Genomic DNA, 21,573 nt, shown 5'->3' with positions numbered 1-21,573 from the left:
GGGACCACACAGGCCCCTCCTGGCTGAGGACACCCCTTTCTGGAGCCACTGACCTTGGGGTTTTCTCTGCAGGCTTCTCAGAGGAATATCCTGCAGATTCGAAGCAAAGGAAGCTAGGTGAGCAAGACAGGTGGGCCCAGAATCCCAGGTTGGGGAGCTAGGGCCTTCTCAGGTACAGTATAAACCCTGAGGCTCAGAGCTGGGGGCTGGTGGCTCAGTGGAAGAGTGCTTGCCTGGAAAAGGAAGGAAGGAAGGAAGGAAGGAAGGAAGGAAGGAAGGAAGGAAGGAAGGAAGGAAGGAAGGAAGAAAGGAAGGAAGGAGACTAAGGCCCAGAGGGGTGACATTATCTGCCTAAGATCTCACAACTACCACTGAGAAGACAGGAGCAAGTGGGGTGCAAACCAAGATGGGGGAACTTCAGCCCATGCTGTGGTGAGACTTTCAGCTTCTTCCACTGAGCCTCTCCCCAAGCAGCCCCATGAAGCTCCCAGGATGGCAGGGAGCTGGCCTTGTCCTCAGAGAAACCCTAGTATGATGAAGGAGACAAACCCATCTTGCCCTGCAGCTCCCCACTTGACTGGACAAGAAGGACCCCTGGCCACACAGCACAGCCTTGCTCAAAGCTCAGAGTCCCCAGGGGCCCAATGACCTGTTGGGAAGGGGGACAGGGAGGGGCTGGAGCCATGGCCTTGTCATAGGCCTCATCATAGACTCTTCTGCTCTGTCCCCAGCTATAGCTGCAGAATCTTGGGGGCCATACTCAGGCAATGCCATGGGCCCTGTCACACACTGTCTATACTGAGCAGTGACGGATAAACCCCCGCTACTGCCAGGACTCAGGAGGGAGCTGCCAGAAAGAGAGAGAGACCCCAGCTGCTCTGGATCCCTCCTGGACACCCCCAGGGGCCCCCATCAGGCTCTCACCACGCCTCTAACCCATTCCCCTCCCTCCAGCTGAGTCTGCCGACTTACCCAGATTTACCGGCAACTTCCTGGTGGGGCTACCCAGCCACCCCATCCTGCCCTGCCCACCACCTGCTCTGTCCAACCAGGAGCCAACACGGGACCAGATCCGCGTAGAAGAAGGTACCCACGTGCCTGGTATGTTGGGGGACCTGGAGAAGGTGGGCTTCAGTCCTCCTGGGAGGGGACTGAGGAGTTGGCAACAGGCAGTGACTGCTGGAACAGAACAGCAATCCCGACCCCCTTTCCTATGCCCACCCACCGCCTAGTTGAGATGACAGAAACACCCCCGAGGCCCAGGAGGGAGTCACTCACCAGGCCTTGTCCCTCTGTAACCTATCCACCTTGTACCCGTCGGTCACTCTTCCGGCTGCTGGTGTGCACCAGCGTCTCAGGGTGTCCCGTGACACAATGTCCAGTTCTTTGTAGAAAATTGGATGAGACATGGGGAAACAGCAGTGAAAGTATGGCTCTATTAAAAGCGAGAGCAGAGCACAGACTTCGCTCTGCGGGGCTGAGAGCTGGCTGCCCAAATGTGAAGCCCCAAGCCCTGGGCTCCTTCCTGGGGTTCCTTTTCTGACCATACAGTGTGGGAGGAGCTGACCTCAGGGGGAGGAGGGATGGGACATATCCTTGCCTTGATCAACATATAGGCTGTGAGAAAACTTTAGACAATCCCATTTCTCCCCTCCATACCCCACAAAAGAACAAAAAAAAAAAAAAATCAAAGCAGGGAGTGGACATCCCCAAGGTGGCTACAGGTGACTGTAAACTGTAAAGTCTTTTATTCATCATTCCCTGCCACCCACCCTTAGTCGCCCCTCTCCTTTTTGATGCTTCTGTGTGCAGGCCAGAGGCCAACCTCAAACGTCCCTCAGCATGTGTGCTATTTAATCCCACAATGTTAAGTATATGTGCACCCCATCATACATATGCATGTGCATGAGATGATAGTTTTCTCTGTCTGGTCACTTCAAGGACAGACTTGCCCTCACTGTACTTGGGCCTAACACCTGTCAAAGCTGGCCTTTTGTTTTGTTTTGTTTTAATTTTTCCTCTTACTGAACACAGTCACCCCCAGGAGGGGACGTGCTGCTTGCTGCCCTACTGGTGGCCAAGGGGAGGCACCCTGAGTCTCAGGGTGTCCCTGTGCTTGCCAGCCTCACATTGGGGACACCACGTCTGTCTCTTGCAGCACACCCCTCCAGGCCTTCACCAAGTGGCTCGGCTCTCCCCAGCGGGTGCCTCCGGCTCCTCTCCACTCTGCCCCAGGGACTCTGGCAAATCTCAGGGGCTGGCACAGAGCTCTCCAGTGTCCTCATCTATCACGGTGCGTGTGTGAGGCCTGACCCCGTCACTGCCTCTGCCCCCTTGCCCAGCTCCCCCACCCCCACTCCCTAAATACAGGTACACATGTTGCTTCATGATCCTCCCTCCTCAGCACACCTTTCTCAACCTCAAGTGTTCCTTAGGAACACCTTCCACCTTTTCTGAAACAATTAGGTGAAATAGCTAGCCAGAGGGGCTGGAGAGATGGCTTAGTGGTTAAGTGCTTGCCTGCGAAGCCTAAGGATCCCTGTTCGACTCTCCAGATCCCACACAAGCCAGACACATAAAGGTGAGGCAAGCACAAGGTCACATATGCCCACTAGGTAGCACAATCATATGGCGTTGGTGGCTGAAGCCCTGGTGTGTCAATTCTGTCTCTCTCTCTTAAAAAAAAAAAAAAAAAAAAAGCAAGCCAGAGCACCCCAGGGATCCTCTTGTCTCCCCCTCTCCATCATACCTGGCTTTTTTTTTTTAACATGGGTTTTGGGGATCAAATTTGGATACTCATGATTACAAGGTAAGCATTTTACTAACTGAGCCATCTCTCTAGTCTGCTTTTTCCTTTTTTTAATTAGTATTTTATTTATTTATTTGACAGAGAAAGAGGGAGAAAGAAAGAGAGAGAGAGAGAAAGAAAATGAGCACACCAGGGCAGCCAGTCACTGCAAACAAACTCCAGATACATGTGCCCCCTTGTGCATCTGGCTAACGTGGGTCCTGGGGAATAGAACCTGGGTCCTTTGGCTTCGCAAGCAAATGCCTTAACCACTAAGCCATCCCTCCAGCTCCACCTTTTCCATTTTTGAAAACTCTGGCTTCAATAATATTCCTTAACAAGCTAAACAATAAGAAACGCTCGAGAGCTGACTTTCTTTCCCTCTTAACAGAACAGGGATGTAAACAGTGTGGCGCACATTTTTGTATAGCCTTCTCCGATCTGTCTTGATTCCTGATTAGTAAAATGGTTCCTGCTGCTCCGCAATCCTGAAAGGCTGCGGATATACCAGGAAAGGCATACCTGGGCTGCCAAGGATGAGGTGGGGGGCGCTTCCACTCACGTTGAGTCTCTTTCACTGGCTGCATGTCTGTCTCTGGTGGTCCAGAAGGACAGGTGCAGCGTCTCACATGCAAGGAAATGAGTACTGGAACCTGGTCATGAGAAGAAGCAAGAACCACACCAGGAGCACCTGCTTTGAGCTCCCTGTGAACTGACGTCGCCCATTTCATGGATGACAAACCCAGGCTCAGGGGCTGGGTGTAACTCGGCACTCTTTCCTGAGCTTCATCATGAAATGTCTTCATTGGGAAGTTCTTCTTTCTCCCCACACTCACCAAGCTCCACAGCTTGTCTGAGGTGGGGGTGACCCCAGTGAGCTCCCGGAGATGTGTGCAATGGTGTTCATACCCCTCTCCTTCCCTTCGATATAGGTGAGCTGCCCCAGGCTGCCCCCGGACTCCCTTCAAGCGGCCCCGCTGTCCACAGCCTCCCAAAGTCTCCAGACAGACCTGGCTCCACCAGCCCCTTTGCTCCATCTGCAGCCGACTTGCCCAGCATGCCCGAGCCAGCCCTCACCTCCCGTGTCAATACAGCAGGTGGGAACCCTGGACTCCAGAGTCACCGGAGAGCAGACTTAGGTCCCTGGGAAGGAAAGTTCTCCACTGTGGTCCACGGTTGATGCTGCCTGCAGGGATAGACAGGTCATGCTCATGGGTCAGAGGAAGAGTTTCCAGTGAGCAGGGACCATGGCTGGACACAGGGGTGTCTGTGTCCCACCCGGATGGGGCCACACTCCTCCTGCTGGTTGTTAATGGTGTGAAATACACTGGGGCCAGTCTCCTGTGGCTGGAAGTCTGGTTTTTGTTTTGTTTGCTTTGCTTTTTTGAGGTAGGGTTTAACTCTAGCCCAGGCTGACCTGGAGTTCACTATGCAGTCTCAGGGTAGCCTCGAACTCATGGATGGCGATCCTCCTACCTCTGCCTCCCGAGTGCTGGGATTAAAGGCATGCGCCACCATGTCCGGCTTCTTACTGTGGTTTTTAAGTTGGTAAAAATTGTCAAGTCCAACTGGCCAAAAGCAAGTTGTCAGATTCAAGCCTCAGGTCACCTCCTTGTACCTGGACTTTGGGGCCTCAGGTGTGTTTGAGGACTGAGGGGCCCAGAGAGAAGTCCCTGGGAGCCTCTCAGCCCGAACTTGACCTTGGTTTCTCCCTCTCTAGAGTATACAACCTCCTCCTCACCTTGCCAGGTGTCTCCAGAGGTCTCCATCAAGCTTCCAAAATGGCCTGGTGAGTGACAACAGGGTCTTTCTGTCCTGGATGCCTGATGGAGAAGCCCAAATAGGGCTTTGCTTCATTAATTCCTACGGTGTCTATCTAGTCCCTTGCCTGTTGGCTTGCTCATTCATTCACTGTCACTCAGGCCAGCCCCTAAAGTAGCAGGTATAGAGCACCTCCCCAGAGTCACCTATACATATTTACAGTGGCTGAGGGCCCTGGCGCACCCATTCTCTGCCCAACCTCTCTACCCCCCCATGCCTCTCTCTCTCATATAAATAAAATAAAATTTTTAAAGAAAGAAAGACTTGCATTTTTCCTGTTGGATTCTTCAGCCCCAAATTCTTTGATATTTTGAATTATTTGTATTTATGGATTTATTCAGAGTAATTTGCTTCTGTTCCAAAGAATTTTTGATTTCTGCAAAATAATTTATTTTTTTGTAAAATCAAAAAAAAAAAAAAAAGAAAGAAAGAAAAGGAAGGAAGGAAGGAAGGCAAAAGACACCGAGGAATGAATAGAAGAAGAGAAATGAATGGGTCTGGCAGGGCATGGGTGAACGAATGAGGATAGATGGAGACTAAGTAGACGGTGGAAGCTGTGACGGCAGCGGCTCCCGTCACCCACATCCCCATCCCCGCCGCGCAGCCCAACTCACTGTGTGGCCTTTGCAGAGACCGTGGAGAAGTTCCGGCGCTCGCTGCAGGACAGCTACCAAGCGGAGCCTGCAGGCCCGGGGGGTCCCCTGGTGGAGATGGAGCTGGTGAGAGCCCGGCTGGAGAAGGGCAGCAACAAAAGCCAGGAGAGGGAGCTGGCCACCCCCGACTGGGGCGAGCGGCAGCCGGTCCGCGGGGGCCTGGCGGAGGTGCTGCGGGCTGCCCGGGACCGCCGCCGGCCACGAGAGACACAAGTGATTGCTGTGCTGGGCAAGGCCGGCCTGGGGAAGAGCCGCTGGGCCCGGGAAGTGAGCCGGGCCTGGGCCTGCGGCCGGCTGCCCCAGTACGACTTTGTCTTCTACGTCCCCTGCCACTGTCTGGACCGCCTCGGGGAGACGTGCCGCCTGCGGGACCTGCTCTGCCCGGCGGGCCTCCGGCCACTGGCCGCGGACGACGAGGTCTTCAGCTACGTTGTGAGACGGCCTGACCGTGTGCTGCTCATTCTAGATGCTTTTGAGGAGCTCGAGGCCCAAGATGGCCTCCTGTACAGCCCGTGTGGATCCCTGTCCCTGGAGCCTTGCTCTCTCCAAGGGCTGCTGGCTGGCCTCTTCCAGCAGAAACTGCTGCGAGGCTGCACCCTGCTTCTCACAGCCCGGCCCCGAGGGCGCCTGGCCCAGAGCCTGAGCAAGGCCGACGCCATCTTTGAGGTGACTGGCTTCTCAGAGAAGCAGGCCCAGACTTACGTGAGGCGTTACTTTGAGGGGGTGGCGGTGGGCCGAGATGAGGCCTTGGCACTCGTTGAGAACCAGCCTTTTCTCATGAGCCACTGGCACAGCCCTGCTTTGTGCTGGGCCACGTGCCAGCTCACCCAGGCTCTGGTCGAGCAGGGTGCGGACACCCAGCTTCCCTGCACGCTCACGGGACTCTATGTTGGCCTATTAGGCCCTGCAGCCAGGGACAGTCCCCCGGGGGCCCTGGCTGGGCTGGCCAGGCTGGCCTGGGAGCAGGGCCGGAAACACCAGAGTATTTTACAGGAGGACCAGTTTCCATCGACAGAGGCAAGGGCCTGGGCTGTGAGCCAAGGCTTGGTGCAGCCCGTCCCAGGGGCCACGGGGGCCCAGATGGCCTTCTCTAGCTTCCCCCTCCAGTGTTTTCTGGGTGCTTTATGGCTGGCACAGTGCAGCGATGTCAGAGACAAGGAGATACCGCAGTATCTGGCCTTGACCCCGAGGAAGAAGAGGCCCTATGACAACTGGCTGGAGGGTATGCCACGCTTTCTGGCTGGGCTGGTTTTCCAGCCTTGCGCCCACTGCCTGGGAGCCTTGGTGGGGCCGGCGCCCGCCACGGTGGCAGGCAGGAAGCAGAAGGTGCTCACCAGGTACCTGCAGCGCCTGCAGCCGGGGACGCTGCGGGCCGGGAAGCTGCTGGAGTTGTTACATTGCGCCCACGAGACACAGGAGCTCGGGATTTGGCAGCATGTGACGTGCCAGCTGCCTGTGTGCCTCTCTTTTGTGGGCACCCGGCTCACGCCTCCTGATGTGCACATCCTGGCCAGGGCCCTGGAGGCAGCCGGCCAACATTTCTCCCTGGACCTTCGCAAAACTGCCATCGAGCCCTCTGGGCTGGGGAGCCTCGTGGGACTCAGCTGTGTCACCTATTTCAGGTGTGGGCAGGGAACAGGGGAGGGATGGACTGTGGCTCTGGGAACTCTTGTTCTGTAGCCTGGGGGAGAAGGGATTCCTGCTTGTCTGTCTGTTTGTTTGTTTATGAGAAAAAGAGAGCAAAAGAAAGAGAAAATTGTGCCCCAGGGCCTCCAGCCACAGCAGTTGAACTCCAGACACATGCGCCACCTAGTGGGCATGTGCGACCTTGCATCACCTTGTGTGTTTGGCTTACGTGGGATCTGGAGGTCAGTCAAACATGAGTCCTCAGGCTTTGCAGACAATCGCCTTAACTGCTAAGCCATCTCTCCAGCCTGGGACTCCTGTTCTTAAGATGAAGGTATAGAGGGTCAGAGAAGGTGCAGCCTCTTGCCCCAAGCCACACAGCAAGGGATAGTCATTCTTCCAACTGATACGTGAAGGCCTTCCATGGTCCCAAGATCCTGGGACACATTGAGAATCTAAGAGTGACCTGGGTTCAGATTTGTTTTATTCCTTCAGTCCTCTGATGAAGCCTCTGTTTTCTCCTGCTTAGACTAAAGCCACAGTTTCCCCTTGGTCTTTCTGTCTCCACTCTCTTCTCTTCCACCCCCCCCTTCAGAGCAATTTCCCTTGGACTTGAATCTGATTTGGATCCTCACCTCTGCTTGTAGCCCTTTTAAGGGCACCCCGTCCCTGCGGAATGAAGTCTAAACTTCATGTGGCTTTCTACAATCTGCCTGGGCATTTCACTTTCATCTCAAAAAAAAAAAAAAGAAAAAAAAGAAAAACACTCCCATATTCTCCCTAAACAGACTTTACTCAAGGTCTGACACAATTCTGCCCAGAAGTCAGCACTGAGCTTCCAGGTGGCCACAGCACAAAAAGAGAAACAAAACCACTGTGAACGTTTCAAGAAGGGGCAAATCAGTAAGGGCTGGGGTGACCTGGAAGGCTTTCTGGAGGAGACTGAAATAAAGAAGGAAAATGTCTGAGTGGGTAGGAGGTCCCTTCACAGAGCTGCCCCTCCATCATGGTGTAGCCCAGCCATGGTGCCTGGGTCTGAGTCATGCCTCCACAGGGCTGCCTTGAGTGACACGCGGGTGCTATGGGAGTCCCTGAAACGGTGTGGGGAGACCCAGCTGCTCCAGGCGGCAGAGGACAAATTCACCATCGAGCCATTCAAAGCCAAGTCGTTGAAGGACGTGGAAGACCTAGGCAACCTTGTGCAGACCCAGAGGTGAGGGAGAGGCAGAGGGGAGGGATGGGGATGCACAGCTGCTTGACTCGGAGGGCTCATTATCACTAAGCACCTGATGCCCTGCGTCGAGATCGTTCCCAGCTAATGCAACGGAGACATTCCCCTGCTAGGAGTTAACAAGGATGCCTTCTGTATCTCCTAACAGAAGTGACCCTCCCAGCCCCTTGGGGAATGCAGGCTAATGCCGTCCCATTTTGCACACAACAGAGCCAAGGTCCAGAGGGGAAGAAAAAAGAGGACCACAGCATGAGCTGCTATGTGCTGTGTCGTCCAGCCTCTACGAAGTGGCTGCTCTACATCTCTTTTCCATCAACTCTCTCTCTCTCTCTCTTTCTGCCTCTCTCTCTTTCTCTCTCTCATCTGAACCTAGGGTCTTGTACTTGCACATACTAGACATGCACTCTACCACTGAGGTATATCCCCAGCCCTTTTTATTGATTTTTATTTACACACAGGGTCTTGCTAAGTTGCCCAGGCTGGCCTTGAATTCATATTCAAGCTAGGATTAAAGGTGTGTACCACCATACCTGGCCCTAACATTGTTCTTTTCAGCGGAGGGTCAACAATACTCCTAAGAAAGGGAGTCCCGGGGAGGGGGGATGTGTTGTACTGAGGGACACAGGTGTAACTCAGCGACAGAAAAGCCCGCACCCCACTCACCATGTCCCATTCTCTGTAGGCTGAGCAGTTCCGCAGAGGACAGAGCTGGGGCCCTTCCTGCCGTCCGAGACCTGAAGAAGCTGGAGTTTGCGTAAGTAAAGGACAATCGTCTGGACACCCTCGACGTCTGTCTCCTATTGGATCTTGGGTCAGCAGATAGTGTGGCAGTTTCCAGAATAATCCCTACCTTCTCACTCACCGCTTGGGAGAGCGGCTTCCAGCCACAGGGTGTGGGTGCTCTGGCCGAGTGCTGAAGATGCTCAGATGGGAAACCAACTGGCTCATGGCTGGTCCCTCACTCATTGACCCGAGGGACAGAAGCTGTTGGCCGCAGTGAGTTCAGTCAGCAAGATGCCCTGGGTGGGGGGTGGAGGCCTTACTAGTGGAGGTGACATTTGCAGGGAAGCTCAACCAGGGATGAGGACAGAGTGAGGAGACCTGGAGGGAATGGTCTCTTGGCTAGGGGTGGAGGAAAAGCCCTGTGTGCCCCAGCCCATGCACCCCCCCCCACAGGAGGGGTTTCTCCAGGACCCCCTGCCAAGCCACCCTGACCGTGCCCCCAAGATCCTTCCTGATCCTTATCAGGAAGTACAGCTTGGGTGGCCGTTGCCCAGGCTCGCCTGGGTCTGGCTCCCCAGGAACCTCCATCTCAGCTAACTGGGGAGGCCTGGGCGCCTTCATCCTGGCAAGTGCCACCAGGGTGATAGCAAGTGAATGATGGCAGCAACAGAGAGTCCTCGGGATGCCAGGGCTGCAGTGGTCGCCACAGAGGTGCTGCCCACCCCTACATGTAGGGATTATTGTATTCAGACATGGATCGCTGAACAGCTTGGCCAGTGGTGGGGAGTTGCTGGGGATTGAACACAGAGCCTGGTGCACACCTGGCAGATGCTCTACCACTCAGCTATATTCCCAGCCCTTTGTTAGTGTGTGACAAGGTCTCATGTATGTCAGGCCAGCCATAACCTTACTGTACAGCCAAGGATGTCCTCGATCCTTCGGCCCCTCACCTCCAGAGTGCTGGCATCACAGGCGCGCATCACCGTGCCTGGTTTATGTGGTGCTGGGGATTGAACCCAGGGCCTTGCACGTGTTAGGAAAGTACCCTACCAATGAGCCAAGTTCTCAACGCTTATGTTCTTTATTTTTTATCTATTGTATTTATTTGAGAGAGAGAGGGAGAGAGAGAGAGAGAGAGAGAATGGGCACGCCAGGGCCTTCAGCTGCTATAAACGAACTCCATATGCAGCTGGCTTAACGTGGGTTCTGGGGAATCAAACCTGGGTCCTTTGGATTCTCAGGCAAACAACTTAACCAACTACAAAGACATCTCTCCAGCCCTATGTTTTTATTTTTATTTCTTTTTTTATCTTTATTTTTTGACAAGGTATCCATATGAAGCCCAGGCTGGCATTGAAATTTCAACCCTCCTGCCTCAGCTTCCCAAGTAGCTGGCATTACAAGCTTATGCCACCACACCCAGATAAATATAGCTTTTCCATTATGAAGCATTTTTACCCTATAATCCCAAGTGACCCTGGAGAGGACTAATGTCACCCTACCCCATTGTACAGATGGGAACTCTGAGGCCCAGAGAGATTAGGTTATTTTGCTAAAGTTATGAACATCAGGCTATTCTGCCTCTGGGCATCAACCAACCAGTCAGGTGCGTGGTTGTGATGAGCGATCTGAGATTATCCAACAATCAGGGAAGGACCACTCCATTCAGGCATGGTGGCTCAAACTTGTACTTGGGAGACTGAGGCAAGAGGATTACAAGTTTGAAGCCAGCCTGGCCTACATATCGTGATTCTGCCCCAAAACAAACAAAAAATGTCCTCAGTGCACATTCGATAAAATCCTGCTCATGGGACCAGCTGCTCCAGGAGACCGTCATTAGACAGAGTTGGAAACTGAGGCCTGTTGAGGCTAAGTGACTTGGCCACAGTCTCCCAGCTGATGACCCGCTAACTGTCAGCTACCCCACCACTGCCCCCCCATACCCCTAGAAATAGCCAGCGTCTCTTGTTTTCAACAAGAGATAAGGTGTCATAATTGTACAGAGGTAAAAATATTGCTGAAAAGAGGAAACGTCTGCCACAGTCAACTAGGGCCCTTCCTGGCTTTGAATTATTTTCATCTTAAAAAAAACCCCTAGCTGGAGGTCAGAATTACACTCTGGGGAACGGCAGCCACGGGCGGAACCAGCCTCTAGCTGGGTCAATAGCCACCTGGAGGTAGAAACCCTGAGAAGTTTCTGAGGAAGGAGGAAGGAAGGAAGTACCACGGTGGGTGTCTGCCACGCCAGCACTGCTCAGAACACCCAGTAAGCCTCCTCCTCAGCCTGGCTGGTCTCATGGGGCCTGTCAAACCCCGTAGGGACTTGCGCTGGCACCTGTGGGTGGAATGGCAGGCTGGAGTCCAGCTTTATTCCAGGCGTGTTCTTTTCCTAAGGCTCGAGATTCCAGGAGTTTGGGATCCCAGACATGGAGAACCTTCCAGAATGAATTTAAGTACCATGGACAGTAATCATTTAATTTTCATCACACATACTCATTCAAATGAACCAATCACAAGCTCATGCCTGTCATTCCAACACCTGGGAGCTGAGCCAGGCCAGCCTGGGCTACATAGGGAGTGAGACTCTGTCTCCAAAAAAAAAAAAAAAAATCTAGCTGGGTGTGGTTGCGCACGCCTTTAATCCTAGCACTTGGGAGACAGAAGTAGGAGGATCGCTGTGAGTTTGAGGCCACCCTGAGACTACACAGTGAATTCCAGGTCACCCTGGGCCAGAGTGAGACTCTACCTCGAAAAACAAACAAGCAAAAAAATCCTTTTGCTGATAATTTACCAAATATTTATCACTTCAATATCAAAAAAAAGATATAATTTCAGGCAAGGTGTTGGGGCATGGTGACGCATGCCTTTAACCTCAGCATCTGGGAAGCTGGGGTAGGAAGATCACCATGAATTCAAGGCTGGCCTGGGCTAGAGTGAGACCCTGCCACAACCTCTCCCCCCCCCCCCGCCCCAAGAAAAGATGTAATTTCAGAATAAAAGTTCTTTACATTAAATATACTTGATCATATTTGAGAAACCAAACATCTGGCCTCCATCGTCTTGCCATTTTCATTCCTTTGAAATCTAGTCAATCAAGACATGTGACTTGGTGTGACATATTTAATCTCTCTGTGCCTCAGCTTACTCATCTGTAGAATGGAGGGGAAAGGAGCCCTTAGCTCAGACTTGTGAAACTTTTAAAATGTGATCTAAGTTGATTGAAGGACTCAGCACGTGCTTGGCATATAATAAATGCTCAAAAATATGGTGGGCTTTGTTGTTTTGAGACAGGTTCTCACATAGCCCAGCTTGGTCTCAGGTTTATTATGTAGCTAAGGGTGATCTTGAACTTCTGGTCCTCACGCCTCCCCTACCAGAGTGGGAGGCTTCCAGGTGTGCACCACCTCACCTGGTTCATGCAGTGCTGGAGTGTGCACCACCTCACCTGGTTCATGCAGTGCTGGAGACAGAACCCAGGGCTTCATGGTAGGCGAGCGCTCTACCCACTGAGCCACAGCCCCACACCCGGAATGTTTCTTGTTATTAAAATGCAAGAACAAGTAGGCAGCCTCAAATGCCAGTGGGGTGTCCCTTGGCTGGCACTGGGACACTTCACCATGCGAGGTGGGTGGGTATAGACATGAGCAAGGATAACAAGTGGTGCCCATGTAGGGATGGAAGCTAGGACACTCCAGCAGACCTCTTGTGTGTGTTGGGGGGAGGTGGGTCTGTAAACTTGATCTTCCACATGCAGCACGGAGAGCCCACCTGGTAGGGGCTGACAGGCAGGGGAGCCAAGGGGCTGAGGAGACGAAGAAGGGGAGCCCTCACATTGGACCTGGCTTGGTATCTTGTCCCAGCCAGTCTCCGTTGCACTCTGGCTGAATGGGGTCTGACCCCTGTTCTCTCTGCCTTTTAGGTTGGGCCCCATCTTGGGCCCCCAGGCGTTCCCCAAACTGGCCAGCTTCCTCCCTGCTTTTTCCTCCCTGCAGCATCTGGAGTGAGTATTGACCTGGGCCTTCTGTCCACTGCAGGCTCTGACAGCCCAGACCTACCTGTCCCCAGGGCATATGTGGAGTGCTCTCTTTGGTCCTTCCCACCACCCCAACGCCACCATCATTGCTTCTTCAGCACTATGGCTGTGTGGGGGGACCAGATGACCCTGCGGTGGGGAGCTATGACCCCACCTCAGGGAAGGGGCAGAAGATGGGAATCCCCAGATGTAAAAACAAAACGACAAATTGAGGGTCCTTGTGTGACCCTTGAAGCTTTGCTCTATGCAGCCTGGTTCTCTGCTCTTAGCAACCTTGTGAGGGAGGCAAGTGGGGGCAGGAAGCCACTTGACAATGGGGTTCCAAGAGGTTAGGGGAACAGCCCACAAACTCAGAGAGCTTGAAGCTAAGAAGCCAAGCCCCGTTATCAAATGCCCATGGCAATTATGCCATGCTCCCTGGACAGCTGAATGGTGCCCCCAGGCGGTGAGTCAAAAGCTAATCGAAACCGGATATGTGGCATACATCTGTAATCCCAGCACTAGGGAGGCTGAGGCAGGAGGATGGTGGGTTTGAGGCCAGCCTGGGCTACAGAGTAAGCCCGGTCCTCAAAAACAAACAAAAGCCGGGCGTGGTGGCGCACGCCTTTAATCCCAGCACTCGGGAGGCTGAGGTAGAACGATTGCTGTGAGTTAAAGATCACCCCTAGACTACATCGTGTGAGACCCTACCTGGAAAACACCAAGAACGACAACAAAAAAAGCGCTCATGGTGGGCTATCACCTGGGATCTGTGTCACCTGAAGTGAGAAGGGGGGTGTCCAGGGCTGGAGGGGGCTGATCTGGGATGGTAAGGGTCAAGTGACCCTCCTGTCATCTCCTAGGGCCTAACAACCCCACCTCCTTACCCCTGCAGCCTGGACTCACTGAGCGAGAACAAGATTGGCGATGAGGGGGTGTCACAGCTCTCTGCTATCTTCCCACAGCTGAAGGTTCTGGAGACACTCAAGTGAGTGTGCTGGGCCCACCCCCAGGCTGGCTTCTTCCACTCACCCATCCGTCCACCCCTTCACCATCTCTTCATCCACACCCATCCATCCACTCCATCAGTTATCCACGAGCTTGCCAGTTAGCCATTTCTATATGCATTCAGCCTGAGCTCCATCTCTCCAACTCCTCCTTCAAACACTCCTTTACTTTGCTATCCACCGACTCTTTACTTTACATGGAAGGAAAGCCTCCTATCCCCAGAGCAAGAAAGGGCCTGAAATTTTCACTCTCTTTTTTTTTTGAAAATTATTTTTTTCATTTTTATTTATTTGAGAGAGAGAGAGAGAGAGAGAGTAAAAGAGAGAGAGAGAATGGGTGCACCAGGGCCTCCAGCCACTGCAAATGAACTCCAGATGTGTGCACCCCCTTGTGTATCTGGCTAACATGGGTCCTGGGGAATCGGGCTTCAAACTGGGGTCCTTAGGCTTCACAGGCAAGTGCTTAACCGCTGAGCCATCTCTCCAGCCCTTACTTTCTATTTTTAATGTATTGTTTATTGCAATATTTTATTTTTATTTATGAGAGAGGCACAATAACCCAGAAGCAAGCAAATAAATCCTATGCAAGTGTAAAGTATGCAGCAGTGAGCTGGGCACGGTGACACACGCCCATGATCCTAGCTCTGGGGAGGTAGAGGCAGGACGAGGACCACCATGAGTTCACAGCTAGTCAGAGAGAACCAATTTCAAAGAAGAACAGAAAAGAAAAACCACAGAGGGGCTTGGAAGATGGTGCAGCAGTTAAAGGTACTTGTTTGCAAACTCTCACAGCCTGGGCTTGATTCCCCAGTACCTACCTAAAGCCAGATGCACAAAGAGGAGAATGTGTCTAGAGTTTGTTTACAGACCCTGACGTGAATATATTTATTCTCTTTCTCTCTCGAAACAATAAAAGTTAAAAAAAAAAAAAAAACAACTAAAGAAGCCAGGTGTGGTGGCGCACACCTTTAATCCTAGCACACAGGAGGCACAGGTAGGAGGATCACTGTGAGTTCAAGGCCACCCTGAGATGGCATAGTGAATTCCAGGTCAGCCTGGGCTAGAGTGAGACCCTACCTCGAGAAACAACAACAACAACAAACAAGCAAACAAAAAAACTTAAAGAAGAAAAAATGAAGGGAGAAAGAAGGGAAGAAGGAAGGAAGGGAAGAAGGGACGGAGAGACTGGGGATGTCGTTCAGTTTTACAGTACATGCAAGAATCCCCAGGCTTGGTCCCCAGCACCAAATAAATGGTGTGGTGGCACACACCTGTAATCCCAGCGCTTGGGAGGCTAAGATCGAGGCCAGCCTGGGCTTTACATAATAAGACCCTGTCTTAAAATAAAAACTGGGAAGGAACACTGCAACGATAGAGCACTTGCTAGTGTGCATGAGGCCTTGGGTTTAGTCTCCGGTGCTAAAATTCCTTTTTGAAATCTGTCTGTCTACATTCTGGGTTATAGCCGAGGTTAGGATACCCAAAGAAGTCACCAGAACTTCTGTAGCCATTTTCTTTCTTTTTTTTTTTTTTAATCGCAGAATTCCAGCTCTTCATTCTCTCCCCGGTCCCACTCCAGCAGTTTTAGCACTGAACTCTGCCTTTCCTTACTTTCATTTTTTATTTTATTTTTTTTTCTTTTCACAAGTTTTATTAACATTTTCCATAATTACAAAAAATATCCCATGGTAATACCCTCCCTCCCCACCTGCACTTACCCCTTTGAAATTCCATTCTCCATCATATTACCTCCCCATTACAATCATTGTACTTACATATATACAATACCAACCTATTAAGTGTCCTCCTCCCTTCCTTTCTCTTCCCTTTATGTCTCCTTTTTAACTTACTGGCCTCTGCTACTAAGTATTTTCCTTCTCACTCAGAAGCCCAGTCATCTGTAGCTAGGATCCACATATGAGGGAGAACATGTGGCGCTTGGCTTTCTGGGCCTGGGTTACCTCACTTAGTATAATCCTTTCCAGGTCCATCCATTTTTCTGCAAATTTCATAACTTCATTTTTGTTTACCACTGAGTAAAACTCCATTGTATAAATGTGCCATATCTTCATTATCCACTCATCAGTTGAGGGACATCTAGGCTGGTTCCATTTCCCAGCTATAATAAATTGAGCAGCAATAAACATGGTTGAGCACGTACTTCTAAGGAAGTGAGATGAGTCCTTAGGATATATGCCTAGGAGTGCTGTAACTGGGTCATATGGTAGATCAATCTTTAGCTGTTTTAGGAACCTCCACACTGATTTCCACAATGGTGTAGCCATTTTCTTGATTGGCAGGCACACATATAGAAAAGTTACTGTTCTAGGTACACTGTTCGCTACATCTCCCACCCTCTTCCTCTCCTCTCTCCTCTCTCCCTTCCCCCACCTCTTAAGCACTTATTAAACACCTGCTCAGTGCTGTTGTAGGCACACAGACAAGACCGTGAATCCGAGGGCTTCTACGCCTGCTGGACTCCACCACCTAGTGGTAGAAGGGATAAATGTTAACCAAGTGGCACACTTATTTTAATTAGTGCTGAAAAGCGGCGTGGCCCTCAGGGCAAAGAGAATGCAATCAAATCACAAAACAGGGTAGAGGAGGGCAGCCCTCTTCCTCTGCCTCACCCCATTACTTCACTAGGGCTGTAACAGGACCACCCCCCATATTATGAGGTTAGGTCTACCCACAACACACCCCATTACCCATGACCCTCCTGAGTCTGGCTTCACAGCTTTGTGACTACAAGGCGTCCTGTGAGGAAAAGGAGTTTCAAGGACATGATGGGGAAGGGGGTGTCCGGGTCTGGTCCTGAGCCCTCTGCTCTCCGTGTCGCTCTCTGCAGCCTCTCCCAGAACAGCATCACGGATGTGGGCGCCTGCAAGCTTGCTGAGGCCCTGCCCTCCCTCGCCACCTCCCTCCTCAGGCTCAGGTGAGTGGAGTGCCACGCTGAGCCGTGCCAGCTGCGAGATCCGAAACAGTGGTGCGTCCGACCTTTTGACGTTGTGATATGACGCTGTCGTCTGCAACTGTGTCATAACCGTCCTGGGGTGCGCGCAGGGCTCAGGGAAAGGAAAATTGGGGCAGCGTGCTTACTTGTTCGGAGCCTCTGGGAATCACGACGATGGCCCGTATGACGTGACTGTCACAGTACTGCCCCTGGGGAGGAGTGGAGGGCAGTTATTTCCCGGTCACGGCATGAGACAGCAGAACCAAGCGGGCTCTGGAGTCCTGGGCTGCTGGCTGCCTTCTGGAGGGGACATTCGGCTCTGGAGTCCTGGGGTGATGGCTGGCTTCCAGAGGGGACATTCAGATCATACAAGACGATGCTCACACCGCCCACTCCTGGTAGGTGTTAGCTCAGCACCTCCAGCTTCTGGCTCCTTTCAATAGGTCTCTGGTGTGCTGCCAAGAGGACCTAGCTTAGACCAGAGCTCCGGTCATTTGGCTCAGCACATCCAGTTCTCTCAGACGGTCATCCTGGGAGGAATTTCCCCCAGGCCTTTCTACTGGCTGAGAATATTCTGAGTTGGGTTTCAGGAAAGACAGCTTCTGTCTATCCCTAGTAACGCAGCCCCTTGCACATCCTTCCAGTCAGGCCCATGTTTAGCAGTCACCTTCTCACTGCCTCGACAAAGCACCCAACCCAAAGCAGCTGCTGGCAAGCAAGGGGGAATGTCAGCTTACAGTCTCAGGGGATGTTGCGTCAAGGCATGGCGGAGCAGAGGCCGGGCATCGCGTCTTGCCACAGCAGCTGAGAGGTAGCAGCATAAGGTAGCTAACTCTGGCAAGGGGAAGCTGGGCTGTAACACCCCAAAGCCAGCAACACACCTCCTCCAGCAAGGTTCCACCTCCCAAATTGCCACCAGCTAGGGACCAGTAAGAGGTTTAGTCACAAGTATGCGAGGTTATTTGTGCAGGACACTTCTTACCCTTCTTCTCTTTCTCCTCCTCCTTCTCCTTTTTTTTTTTTTTTTTTGTTTGTTTGTTTTGGTTTTTCGAGGTAGGGTCTCACTCTGGCCCAGGCTGACCTGGAATTCACTATGTCATCTCAGGGTGGCCTCAAACTCATGGCGATCCTCCTGCCTCTGCCTCCTGAGTGCTGGGATTGAAGGTATGACCACCACGCCCAGCTATTTTCAACTTCTTATTTTGAGACAAGGTCTCGCTAAATTGTCCAGGCGGGCCTTGAACTTATCATCCTCTTGCCTCAGTCTCCTAAGTAGCTGAGGTTTCAGAATGTGTGCCACTCACTCATGACTGGCTTATAACTTCTGCTCTGTGCTGCTGTTTTTTACTTATTTATTTTTTGTTTTAATTTTTTTTTTTTTTGATTTTTCAAGGTAGGATTTCACTCTAGCCCAGGCTGACCTGAAATTCATTATGTAGTCTCAGGCTGGCTTTGAACTCATGGCAACCCATCTACCTCTGCCTCCCAAGTGCTGGGATTAAAGGATGTGCGCCATCAACGCCGGGTCTATGCTGCTGTTGCTTGTACTTGATGTGAGACCTGAGAGAAGTCAACTCTCTGGGCCACAGTTTTCCCATCTATACATTGGGGCAATAATTACAGTTGCGTTTGGATCCCACCAAGCTGTGAGTCATCCCACTATCCCCACCTCCCCAATCTCCTTTCCCCTTCCTCTATCTTGGCAGCTTGTATAATAACTGTATCTGTGACGTGGGAGCCGGGAGCCTGGCCCGTGTACTTCCAGACATGGTGTCCCTGCGGGTGATGGAGTGAGTGTGGGGTGAGGCGGAGGGTGGTTGGTTTTGGGTTTGGGGAGTCTGAGGGTCTTCCACTCGTATCACAGGAAGGGATGATATGGGGGTAGACAGGCCTCAGGATATGTGTCTTTCCACAGTGTCCAGTTCAATAAGTTCACGGCCACCGGTGCCCAGCAGCTGGCTGCCAGCCTGCAGAAGTGTCCTCATGTGGAGACGCTCGCGTAAGTCCTGCAACTCCAGGGGCGGGGAGTGTGAGCCCTTCAGTCGTGGGGTTCTGTGTGTGACACCAAGGTTCAAACCCTGGTCCAGTCCAACTAACAAGTGACCATAGGTCGGTAGGTGCTTCATTCTGCTGGCCTCCACCCCTTCATCTGTGAAATGGGGATGGTACTTACAGCTATGCCGAAAGGATCCATGAGAGGGTCTGTAAGAGGATCTGTGAGATGAGGATGGTACTGTAAGAGAGATTGGAAGAGAGAGAATGGGCGCGCCAGGGCCTATAGCCACTGCAAATGAACTCCAGATGCATGCGCCATCTGGTGCATCTAGCTTATGTGGGTCCTACGGAATTGAACCTGGATCCTTTGGCTTCATGGGCAAGTGCCTCAACTGCTAAGCCATCTCTACAGCCCTGATTCTAAATTTTGTGGTAGGGTCTCACTATGTAGCCCAGATTGGATTTGAACTCATGACCCTCTTGCCTCAGCCTCCTGAGTGCTAGGACTATAGCCATGTGCTATGGTGCCTAGCTCCAAACTTTTAAAAATATTTTATTTATTTATTTGAAAGAGAGATAGATGATAGATAGAGAAAGAGAGAGAGAGAGCATGGGCACACCATGCCTCTGTAAATGAACCCCAGATGCATATGCCACTTTGTTCAGCTGGCTTTATGTGGGTACTGGGGACTCTAACTTCAGCCATCAGGCTTTGCAAGTAAGGGCCTTTAACTGCTGAGTCATCTCTCCAGCTCCTCCAAACTTAGTTTATTTATTTATTAATTCATCTGTTTTTTAGAGGCAGGGTCTGACTCTAGGCCAGACTGACCTGGAACTTACTCTAGCCTAGACTGACCTCAAACTCTTAGCGACCCTGCTACTTCAGCCCCCCGAATGCAAGGATTATAAGGCATGTACCACCATGCCCAGATTTGGTTTTTCTTTTTTTTTTTTTTGAGATAGGGTCTCGCGTTCATGATGTAGTTGAGACTAAACTTGGACTCCTGACTCTCCTGCCTCTACTTTCCAAGTGGTGGGGTATAGGCACATGCCAACATACGTGGTTTATGCAGTGCTAGGGAAGGAACCCCGGGTTTAATGCATGCTAGGCAAGCAATTTATCCACGGCACTACATCCTCAAACTTACGTTTATGACACCATTGTGATGTCTAATGCTCAATACTGGTGCCTGTTCTTACAGTGCTCTCTCATCAACCCAGTCACTTATCTTCTAGATAGGCAGGGTGAGGGGGTGTCTCTGTATCAGTTACTTTTCTTGTTGCTGGGACCCCCAGTTCCTGACAGAAACAAGGGAGAGACGGTTTATTTTGGCTCGTTGTTTCAGAGGGCTCAGTCCACCACAGCTGCTCCCGTGATGGCAGGTGAGAAGCAGAGAGCCACTGGAAGGGCCAGTGATCTACCTCTGCCAGCCAGGCTCCACAGTCTCCTAAATGCACCGCAGCCTTCAAAACAGCGCCACGAGCTAGACGAAACGTGCTTAGAACATTCCCGATTTAAATTTGATGAGGGGCTGCAAAGATTGCTCAGTGGTTAAGTGGGTGTTTGAAAAGCCTGATAGCCCGGGTTCCATTTCCCAGGACCCACACAAAGCTAGATGCACAAAGTGGCACGTGTGCCTGGAGTTCCTTTGTAGTAGCAAGAGGTCCTGGCTTGCCCACACTGCTTGTTTGTCGGCCTCTTTCTCCCTGTATCTCTTTGTCTCTCTCCAAGAAATAAATAGAAATTTTTTTTTTTCCCGTACAAAGTTTCAACTTAATATAAAAGAAGAAAAAATGTTTTTAAAATACCTTAATGGTCCATTTTATAGATGAAGAAAATAAGGGCACAGAGCAGTACCTGACCTTTCTGAGGTTGCACAGCGAGGGTCTCAGAGCACCCTGCTCTCACCACACTGGTCTGTCTCCTGCCTACTGGGACATGGCCGACGCTCTAGACAGAGGGTGGAGGGTTTTGGGGCAGCTTGCGTTGGGAGGATCTCGGCTACCTTTCACCTTTAACCTGGTCCCCTGGGTCCCTCTGGCAGGATGTGGACACCCACCATCCCCTTTGGTGTCCAGGAACACCTGCAGCAGCTAGATGCCCGGATCAGCTTGAGATAACCCCACTGTGCCCTGGACAAGGTACCCAGGGCGGGCTCTGGAGACAAGGACTGTGGGGATATTTGGGGTCTGAGTCCTTGTGAAACAGAACCATGGAAAGAGGTCAGGGGTGTTGTGGGGGACAGCTGATGACCATCCTGGGGTCAGACACCATACCGGGGCAGGGAAAGTGGCCTCCAGGGTTTGGAGACTTGGTTTAGAGACTGGGCAGGGACAGGCTGGGAAGGTCATGTGTATCCCATGGCCTTGGCATTGGGAAGTCCTCCCTTTGGGACCTTAGGTTTTCTTGCTGCTTTTCTGTCTGCTTCCCAGATGTTGCCCCTGGGATCATCTTTATAGGAAGTTAACGTGTAAGGTTCCTGCCTTCCACCATGAAGACATTGACAATTGTGCCCTGTGCACCTCCTCCCCCCATGACCTGTACTGCCATTGCCCTCAGCCCCTCCACATTGTGATAGTTGGCCCCTTATGTCAAGGCTGTCCCCCAGGAGCCTCCCTGACTCACCTGTCTCTCCTGTCCCCCACCCTCCACAGTACGGACTCTGAGAACACCGATGATGCCAGATTTGAACTGGGTGGCGTGGACTCAGCTCTTCTCCAGCTGTATCACATGAGCCTCCGCGTCTTGATACCACCCTCTGCT

The 21,573-nt window shown here is 51.8% G+C and overlaps 1 protein-coding gene across 1 annotated transcript in view; it reads left to right on the top strand.

Annotated features, from left to right (window-relative positions):
* Ciita (class II major histocompatibility complex transactivator) overlaps positions 1–21,573 on the top strand; it is a 54,142-nt gene extending 32,569 nt beyond the window's left edge. Inside the window, exons 6-20 of the mRNA XM_045130095.1 lie at positions 73–117; positions 955–1,101; positions 2,159–2,293; positions 3,721–3,885; positions 4,509–4,577; positions 5,240–6,884; positions 7,943–8,101; positions 8,802–8,873; positions 12,762–12,842; positions 13,750–13,842; positions 16,710–16,796; positions 18,521–18,604; positions 18,730–18,813; positions 20,855–20,951; positions 21,465–21,573. Of these exons, the coding sequence (XP_044986030.1) occupies positions 73–117; positions 955–1,101; positions 2,159–2,293; positions 3,721–3,885; positions 4,509–4,577; positions 5,240–6,884; positions 7,943–8,101; positions 8,802–8,873; positions 12,762–12,842; positions 13,750–13,842; positions 16,710–16,796; positions 18,521–18,604; positions 18,730–18,813; positions 20,855–20,930 (2,942 nt within the window). The 3' untranslated portion in view covers positions 20,931–20,951; positions 21,465–21,573. The remainder of the gene's footprint in view (positions 1–72; positions 118–954; positions 1,102–2,158; positions 2,294–3,720; positions 3,886–4,508; positions 4,578–5,239; positions 6,885–7,942; positions 8,102–8,801; positions 8,874–12,761; positions 12,843–13,749; positions 13,843–16,709; positions 16,797–18,520; positions 18,605–18,729; positions 18,814–20,854; positions 20,952–21,464) is intronic.

The sequence above is a fragment of the Jaculus jaculus genome, chromosome 11, assembly GCF_020740685.1.
Source record: "Jaculus jaculus isolate mJacJac1 chromosome 11, mJacJac1.mat.Y.cur, whole genome shotgun sequence".
NCBI lineage: Eukaryota > Metazoa > Chordata > Mammalia > Rodentia > Dipodidae > Jaculus > Jaculus jaculus.
The sequence above is the reverse complement of the archived record's forward strand: the minus strand, read 5'-3'. Positions and strand labels throughout refer to the sequence as shown.